Source organism: Petaurus breviceps, unplaced genomic scaffold, assembly GCF_028583685.1.
Source record: "Petaurus breviceps papuanus isolate PSGF00001 unplaced genomic scaffold, PetGlider_PUasm1.0 90845, whole genome shotgun sequence".
NCBI lineage: Eukaryota > Metazoa > Chordata > Mammalia > Diprotodontia > Petauridae > Petaurus > Petaurus breviceps.
Genome location: NW_027187359.1, coordinates 3,323,633 through 3,333,371, shown reverse-complemented (window position 1 = coordinate 3,333,371; position 9,739 = coordinate 3,323,633). Strand labels below are relative to the sequence as shown.

General features: G+C 42.2%; 1 protein-coding gene across 3 annotated transcripts in view; it reads right to left on the bottom strand.

The window, feature by feature from the left end:
- Positions 1-1,914: 1,914 nt before the first annotated feature.
- SCARA5 (scavenger receptor class A member 5) overlaps positions 1,915-9,739 on the bottom strand; it is a 162,014-nt gene continuing 154,189 nt past the window's right edge. For all 3 annotated transcript variants that reach the window (XM_069071927.1, XM_069071926.1, XM_069071928.1), the window contains exon 9: positions 1,915-2,490. In XM_069071927.1, the coding sequence (XP_068928028.1) occupies positions 2,354-2,490 (137 nt within the window). In that variant the 3' untranslated portion in view covers positions 1,915-2,353. The remainder of the gene's footprint in view (positions 2,491-9,739) is intronic.

The following is a 9,739-nucleotide window of genomic DNA, read 5'->3' as shown; positions in this document are numbered from 1 at the left end:
CATGTTCATGTTATTTTCCCTCAATAGAATGTCAGGGAATAGACAACTTTCTTTTTGTCCTTCTATTCCCATGGCCTATACAGTGCCTGGCACATAGACAGGCTCTTAATGAATGCTTGTTGTAGTGAATTGATTTGAACCATACAACAGGCTGAGTGTACCAGTAGAGTGATGTACCCACTTCCCCACAGTGGAGAAAAACTGAAGTGTAACCCAAGTTCAAGGTGCACTGGAATGGTGGAGATCAAAGACCCACACCTGCATGGGGGGTGTGGCTTAGTGGCTGAGAGGGAGGGAGGAGAGGTTTATTGTCTTTGTGTTGGGGCCCCTACTGAATCTCTTCAAGCTCTTCAGGGACTGTGGCTGTTTTCAGTTCTTCTGGTTTCCAGTTTCAAGAGAGAAGATGGAAGATCCCAACCCTACTTCAGGTTGCTGAAGAAAAAGACTGGGAAGAATGCAAGGGGAGCTGGCAGACTGCAGTGTGTTCCTATCCCCAGCTTGCTACACTGGAGGTTTCAGGGAACTTCTCCCAGGGTGAAATCTAGAACATCTCTCTGTGGAGCTGAGGTACCTTGCTCCCAATGGAAGTACTCCTTCACTCTCTACTGTCTGGCATAAACTCGGCCATGTAGACTTTCTCTGATTTCTATTTTGCTATCAACTTGGATAAAAGGCTTTCTTGACTAAGTGTTATGGGTGTTTACTGTGCAACTGGCATTTGGTGAGTAAGGAGTCAAACTTTGGCTAGAAAACTTGGGCTCATAATAAAACAACCAGCAGAAGTTGGTTTGCACCTGAAAATCACATGCCCTAGAACCAGAAGTGGGGAACCTGTGGCCTTAAGGCCACATGTATTTGTTCTGTAAAGTTTGGATTCAATCAAAAGGCTGCATTTAAGGACCTAGAAAGCCACATGCAGCCTTAAGGCTGCAGGTTCCCCACCCCTGCACCTGGACTAAAAATACTTAAGGGAACAAATGGATATAACTGTAGCCGGGTGCCCCCTTTCTCTGAGGAGAGCAGAGTAGACTCCAGCCTGAATCCCCTGCTGCAACCTCCTGGCAGGAATGAAGGTCTTCCTTGGAGAAGAGTAGGGGGAGAAGAGGTTAGAGATGTCCATTCTGCCTCCCTTTAAGTCATACAACAACGGGCCCTGCTACATGAGAGGGACAGCCCTCCCCAGGTAAGTATGTGATAAATCTTGTAATGTGTCTATTTGTAATACCACTAGGGGCTGAGCCGCAGGCATGTCCATTCGCTATTTTTCTGGTCTTTGTATTCCCTCCTCCTCCAGAATGCCTGGCGCTCCTGACTATATAATAAATTCTCTTACAATGTTCTTCCCTACAATGTTCTAAGACGAAACAAAGACACACCAGCTGATGTTGATGCTCATATTTCAGAGACATAGTGATAGGATCATGGAATTTAAAGCCTGAAAGGGCCCTTGGGGATCATTTCTTATTTTGTAAATGGGGACGTTTAGACCCAGGGAAGCAAAAATGGAAGTGGCTTCCCCAGGTCACACAGTCAGTGAGAAATAAAGCCTTGGTCAGTATTAAGGGTCTCAGATTCGTCTCCTGGTGCTCTTTGTATAACACCAGGTTTTGGAATCTGCACCTTCTAGTGTCTGGGAGTCACGTGGAACTTTACGCCAGCCTGGCCCTGAGCCACATGCCCACAAGTGTTCTTCTGGGCTATGGGTATTTTGGTGTTCCCTGGTCTTTTCCTCAGCTTTAACACCCTTTCCATCCTCCTCATTTTACAAATGAGTAAACTGAAGCTCAGAGAAGGAAAATGCCTTTTCCAGGGTCATAGGGCTCTTTCTAGGGCCTGAATTCCATCCTCTTGCCTCTGATTTCAGGGTAATAACCAAGCTATTGCAGAGCAGGGAGTCAAGATGATCAGTTTGAATGCAGTTTGGGAACTCTCTGTAGATTTAATTATCCATGCTAGCCCCGCTCCCCATGGCCACATATAACAGAGTTGCTTTGGATGCATCCCCAGTATTTAACTGTTTGCCGACATAATGAAAACAAGCATAATACGGGTTCTAAGGAGCTACTATTGGCCCAGAGTAAGGCCAGCAAGTTGGTGATCCAGTTGGTCCAGGCAGGAAAAGATTTGCAGTCAATCCCAGAGGCACTGTAGCAGCTGTCTAGTTAGAGCATTATGGCAGCTCGTTAGTGGGCACTAGGCTTAGGGGTGCAGTGCGGAACAGGGTGCCGGAGCTGAACAGGAATGCAAGTCTGGGCGGCCCAGGGTGCAAGGTCCCAGCCTCCCCAGTGATAGGCAACGGCAGGCAGCAGCTATATTGCCAGTGCCCTCGGGGCAGCTGCCATCCTGCCGGGTCTCAGTGTCTGGTGCATGTCACCCCTGCATCCTCTGCGTGGCCGCAGTTGGTCTTCCCCCAGCTGGAGAAGCTACATTGGAGGATGCTGTCTTCTGTCCCCTTGCAGGCAATGTCATCAATCCAGATCTGCCCTGTGCCTGTGGAAACACATTAAAAAGGGTTTCTTAGGAGACATGGTGGAAAGCTCATTTCCAATGCTGGGAGACTATGGATAGAGTGGGAAAGAAACCAGGGAGTTCAGAGGGCCAAAAGATAAACATTGCCTTAGAGATGGAAGGGAACTTAGAAGTTATTAAGTTCAACTTCCTCGTCTTATACAGATGAGGAAACTGAGCCACAGAGACTGAGATGACTCACCCAGGAACACACAGCTAGGAAGCGTCTGAGGAGGGACTGGAATCAAGGTCTTCCTGACTGCCTAATGCTCTACATGCCACCCCCACCCCAGTACCTCTCCAAAGTTTTCAAATGCTCCCACCCCAGGGTTGCCTGACCAAAAGGTGTAGCTATGTAGAAGCATCATTATTGCCCCCCTCCAAAATGGCTGTCTTCCTCTGCCCCAGCCACCCCAACACAAGTCACAGGTGCTGAGAGTGTTGAGACAACTCATCCTCATCCAGGGGTTCTAACCACTTTTTGTGATGATCCAATCAAATAACATCTGTAAAGTGCTTAACCCAGGGCCTGGCGCATAGTAGGTGCCTAATAAATGCTTATTCCATTCCATTTGTGGGCCTCTTTGGTTTTTTGAGCAAGTAGGCAGAGCAATGGATAGAATGCTGGGTCTCAAGAAGATGTGAGTCTCTGTTTGCCTCAGTGTCCTCATCTGTAAATTGGAGATAGTAATGGCACCCACCTTGCAATGTTATTGTGAGGATCCAGTGATATAGCATTTGTAAAGTGCTTAGCACTGTGTAGTAGGTGACATGTAGCAGTGTGATATAAGTGCTACCTCTCATTATTATGGGGGAAGCCTATGGACCTTTTCTCAAAATAATGTTTTAAATTCATAAAATGAAATATACAGGATTATAAAGGAAACCAAATACACTGAAATACAGGTGTCAAAATATTTTTTTAAATCAAGTATATAGACCCAGGCTAAGAACCACTGCCCTAAATCAAGGAACAGCTCTTTCCTTCCCTTCCTTCCATACACCAAATGGAGAGAACATGGACATTCCTTAAACCCAGCATTGCTGTGAGATCCTCACCCCACCTTAAACCCAGAATTGTTGTGAGATCCTCAGCCCCCATTAAACCCAGCATTGCTGTGAGATCCTCACTCCCCTGCCTTGTCTTAGAGAGATGATTGGACGGCAAGCCAGCTTCACTGGTCAGTGGGCTGATTCTGTTTCTTACTGTGACTTCATGGAAATGATCTCAGAATCTAGGGGAGAAGCTTCCCAAAGTTAGCCATTCTAGCAACAAGAAAGTGCTTTCAGGACTGTGTGGCATCCTTCATAATAAGATATAGTACATCTTTTAAGAAACGTACTCTGTGCTTTTAGAGATTAAGTCATCATTAAGGGTGTTCTAGGAATGTGGCCATCAAAAGGGGAAAGCCTGATGAGAAGGATCCTTTCATTTAGAACTGAACCAGATTAAAATTAAATGATCATAGAAAGACAAATGAAAGAGACTCTAGAGGTCATCTACTCCAACTTTTTCATTTTAAAGATTAAGCGAGGCACAGAGTGGTTGCCCAAGATCACATAGGTATGAAGTGACAGAGCCAGCATTTGAACCCAAGTCCTATGGCTCCAAACTCAGCATTCTTTCCACTATCCCATACTGCCTCTGAGTCAACTGGATTGACCTGAATTCCAAAGGATTGACTATTTCCAAGACCCTCCTAGGGTTTCAGGTCCAGACCTATATTATCTTTCCTTTGAACTGATTGGTCCTTCACGAATGTTAGGTGGGGACAGCAAGTTTGGGGTACATTATATTGACCATATGCTGGATGGCATGGTGTGTGATTCCCTCATTAGCTAGAATGACTTATATGGAAACTGTTGATCAAGTCTATGAGAAATAAATGACCCCCCAAGAGAACTGGAAATTTTCAAGGCAGGAATTATTTTTCATCTTTTTCCTTGTATCTAGAGCACCTAGTATAGAGCCTAGCACACAGAAAATATTTAATCCCAGAGAAGTAATGGGATACAGTGGATAGAGTGAAGCATTTGTCATCAGGAAGACCTGGGTTTAAATCCCAGTTCTGCTACTTAGTGCATAACCATTTATTTAATGGTTATTTAATCTCTCTGAATCTCAGTTTCCTCAATTGTAAAATGGGGATAACAGATCTAGTTAGAAGGGATTTCAGAGGCCATTTAGTTTAACCCTCTCATTTTATAGATGAGGAATGTCAGATGGAATTATAGATGATGTCTCAGAAAGGGAAGGAACTCACTCAAGGTCACACAGATAATAAAGCAAGGGGCAGGATTTGAACTTGAGTTCTCTGACTCTAGAACTAAGGAGGTTTCCACTGTACCATGTGCCCTGCCTAATAATACCTTGTAGTACCTGTCTCTCAGGGTTGTTGTCAGGTTCAAATGAGATCCAGTATGTAAAGCACTTAGCAAATGCTAAAGTGCCATATAAATGCCTATTAGTAGTAGTAGTGGGGAGGGGTGGTAGTGGTTGTGGTGGTAGTAGTAGTAATTACTATTATTAGTAATAGTAGCAGCAGTGGTGGTGATAATGGTGGGGATGGTAGTAGTGGTAGTGGTGGGGGCAGTATTGGTGGTAGTAGTAGTCATAGTTATTATTATTATTGGTGGTGGTGGTGATACTTGTAGTCATAGCGGTGGTAGTAGTAATTATTATTATTTGTAGTTAGTGGTGGTGGTAGTAGTTGTGGTGGTAGTAGTAGTAATTATTATTTGTAGTAGTGGAGGTGGTGGTGGTGGTTGTAGTAATTATTTTATTTTATTTTGCTTTTCTTTGGAGGGGGGAAAGTAGGGCATTTAGGGTTAAGTGACTTGCCCAAGGTCACGTGGCTAGTTTTTTGTGTTATGTGTCTGAGGCTGGATTTGAACTCAGGTCCTCCAGGCCTGACTCCAGGGCCAGTGCTCTATTCACTGTGCCACCTAGCTGCCCTCGTAGTAATTATTTTTAATATTAGTAGTAGTGGTGGTGGTGGCAATGGTGGTAGTAGTAATTATTATGAGGAGGAAGAGGAGTAGCAGTAATAAAAGTGGTGGTGCTGCTGGTGGTGGTAGTGGCAGTAGTGGTGAGAGTAGTAGTAGTGGCAATTATTATTATTATTGTTAGTGGTGGTGGTAGTGGTGAGAGAAATTGTGGTGGTGGTGGTAGTAGTAGTAATTATTATTATTAATGGTGGTAGTCATAGTAATTATTATTAGTAGTAGTAGTAGTGGTGATATTAGTAGTTGTAGTGGTGGTGGTACTAATTATTATTATTTGTAGTAAGTGGTGGTGGTAGTAGTATTTGTGGTGGTAGTGGTGGTAGTAGTAGTAATTATTTTAATATTAGTAGTAGTGGTAATGGTAGTAGTAGTAATTAGTAGTAGCAGTAATAGTAGTAGTGGTGCTGGTGGTGGTGCTAGTGGCAGTAGTAGTGGGAGTACTAGTAGTAGTGGTGGTGGTAACAGTAGTTGTGGTGGTGGTAGTAGTAGTAGTAATTATTATTAGTAATAGTAGTGGTGGTAATAGTAGAAGTAGTAGTACTAGTAGTAATAATAATTACTTACAGTAATTACTTACTGGATTTATACAGAAGCCTGGGAAAATTGGGGTCTGTCCATTTACTCACTAGCAACTCTGAGGGAGAATCAGAGTAAAAGATCTAGCTGAGGAAATTGAGAGTCAGAAAGATGAAATGCCTCTTTGTCCAAAGTCCTCCTCCTTAGTGGCAGCACTGGGCTGGCTGTAGTATGATTGAATAGAATGCTGGGTTTGGATTTTAGAGGACCTGACCTCAGACTCTTATTAACTATGGGACCCTCTCTGAGGGTTTTCTTTGAGCCTCAGTTTCCATATCTGTGAAATGGAGGAGAAATACTAGCATTTACCTCACAGGATTTTTGTAAGGATCAAATGAGAGGGTAGATATAAAACATTTTGAAAATTGTAAAGTGCTTTATAATTGTCAGTCATTATTAACATTGTTTCTGAATTCCTAATTCAGTGCTCCATCTACATAGCAAATTACTCTGGAATAACCTCAATAAAATATTTCTGCAATGTATTTTAAGATGGGGGGAATTTATGCAAATTATTTCATTATATTCTTATGTAACCTGGATTTTGAGAATGCCCAGTTTCCTAGCATGGAGCCCCCTGAGTCACCTACCATGAGGAGGGGGTGTCTTCCTTTGATTATCTGCCTTTGTTTTTAAAAACTGACAAGACAGCCTGTATGTACTACTTCTGTCATCTTTGGCTGGGCATGGTGATATGCTTTTCAGGTGAGCAAGATGGTGAGATGGTTGAGACAGGCAAAGCATGAGCTGGTTCAGCCTCGCCAGTTTTAAAGACAAAGGCAGACAATCAAAGGAGGTTACCCCACCCACAAGGCAGAGCATGCAGTGGGCTCTGCATCAGGCAAACTGGGGCCTGTTCAAAGCCCAAATTACACTGAATATCTCTTGAAATAAATAGCAGACTGCCTAGGTCTTGGAATTAGTTTTGTTGGAGATTTTTGTGGTTTCAGTATATATTGTGATAGTATTTGACCTGAATTTAAGTCAGGACCAGAAGAATGAGCAGCTATTTCTTTTTGTCCCCTTTGCTTTTGGCCTCTAGCAGATGTCCCCCTGCCTCCCTGGCTTCTCTTCTTGCCTAGCTATTAGATAGTTCTTACACAACTCTCTTTCAGGGCAGATAAAGAATGCCCAGATTAAATATCTTTTGGAAAGCACATTGGTTAACTAATTACCCAGGAAGGAGCTGGACACCCAAGGGCAGTGTAGAATCAATCACGCCCAAAATAAATGAGACAGCCAAGGAGATTTGACCAAGAGAAAACTGAGTGAAAATGTTTATATTTTAGCTAAAGTCAAAACTCCATTAATTCATCCAGAAAGGTCTGGCTGATGTTCAGTCATGTAGGAACAAAGAGGAATTTGTGAGGGTGTACCACTTATTAGCATCATTAAGCTAGTGATGCTAGTCCCTAGTCAGCAATTAGCAGCCTTTCAAAGTAGCATTCTTTATCTGCCCTGACAGAGAGCTTGTGTGAGAACTATCTAATATCCAGGCAAGAAAAGAAGCCAGGGAGGCAGGGGGAAATCTGCTAGAAGCCAAAAGCAAAGGGGGCAAAAAGAAATAGCTGCTCATTCTTCTGGTTCTAGTACATGTGAATGAATTAGATAGCAAACCCTTCAGATTGCTCGTGAAATTTCTGCTCACTAGAACTTTTGGGCTGATGTTGGCATTAAATAGCACTTACTTTAGCCCTCACACTTGTTAATAGAAGCAGTAGGGGATTGAATCCTGCCCTGGGAATCCAGAAAATCTGGATCCGAATCTGGGGTCTGACAGGTACTTGTTGTGTGGCCCTGGGCAAGTCACTAAAACTGCCTCAGGCAATTCCCTAGGTCTTATCTGTTCCCACAAAGAGATCACATATTATATGCATTTGTATGTTTATTTGAAGTAATGATAATCCCAAACATTTATGTAGCACAGTATGGCTACAAATGGGACAGCTATGTAGAACCGTGGATAGAGTGCCAGGGCTGGAAGTCAAGAAGACTTGAGTTCAAAGGTGGCTTCAGAGCTGAGTCACCCTCATTTAACCCTATTTACCTCAGTTCTTCGTTTTTTAAAACGAGCTAGAGAAGCAAATGGCAAAACCACTGCAGTATCTTTGCCAGGAAAATCCCAAATGGGTTCACCAAGAGTTGGACATGACTAAAACAACAGAACAAGGGCTACAAAGCAATATTATATCCATTATTTCAAGAGTTTAAGTGACTCACTAAAGGTCACATAATCAATAAGTGGCAAAGATGATTTCCCAGGTCTTCTAACTCAATGAAGCCATTTCTTCCTCTCTTCTCTTTTCTCTCTTTTCCTTCCCTGCCTTCCTCTCCATCTAACCTCTCCTTCCTTCTTCCTTCCCCATTTTCTCTTCTCTTCTCTCCTTCCTATTCCCCCCTAAATAAATGTATATACTACTCTTTTTTTCAAAATCTCAGTGACATTTCTGGAAATAACTCTTTCCACTACCTTTGAAATGAAAATTCTCTTATAATACTGTTTTGTTTTGTTTGCTTTTTGGAGGGCAATTAGAGTTAAGTGACTTGCCCAAGGTCACATGGCTAGCTTTTTTGTGTTCCGTGTTTGAGGCTGGATTTGAATTCAGGTCCTCCTGACTCCAGGGCTGGTGCTCTATTCACTGCCCACCTAGTCACCCCTGAAAATTCTCTTATAACAAAGAAAACAGTTGGGCAAAAACACTCAATATCATAACCATTTCTGACAATGTATACAACATTTTTGCCTTAATAGTCCCCTACTTTTATGCCAAGAAGAGGGAAAATATATTTCATTATCTTGTTTCATTTTCTTTCAATGGGGAGCATTATTAGTTTTTCACTTCCTCAGAGGCATGGTGATATATAGCAGAAAGAATCTTAGCTCTGTGATCTGAGGACCTGGGTTCGAATTCCACCTCTGATATTTATTGCCTATGTGACCTCAGGCAAGTCACTCAATCTTCCTGGGCCTCAATTTCCTGATCTATAATATGCCAAGTTTCATTATGAAAAATAGTATCCACCTCTAGAGGGAGAATTGATGAACGCAATGCCGATTGAAGTATACTTTTTTTTTTTTAAAAAAACTTTCTCTATTTTTCTTTTGCTTTTTGGAGGGCTTTTGGGGTTGACTTGCCCAAGGTCACATGGCTAGTTCTTTTTTGTGTGTGTTAAGTGTCTGAGGCTGGATTTGAACTCAGGTCCTCCTGACTGCAGGGCCCTCTATTTTTCTTTATTTGTTTGTGTTTTCTTTCGCAACATGGCTAATATGGAAATATGTTTTGCATGATGTCACACATATAATCAATATCAATTGCTTGTCTTCTCAAGGGGAGTCTGGTCTGGGTTGGAGGGTGGGAGAATATATCAAAATTTTTAGATGGTTATTAATTTTTACATGTAATTGGGAAATATTTAGCAAAATAAATAAAAACATATTAAAAATGAAAGCAAATGAAGGTGTTGGACTGGATTATCTTTTAGCCGACTGATCTAGTTCAATGATCCTAGATGCCAAATATAGTTTCCTTTTAGTGATCTTTTAAGTTACATGATTGTAGTAATTTTGTGCATTGTTCTTTGAATTCTGCCTGTTTACATATCTATCTATCTATCTATCTATCTATCTATCTATCTATCTATCTATCTA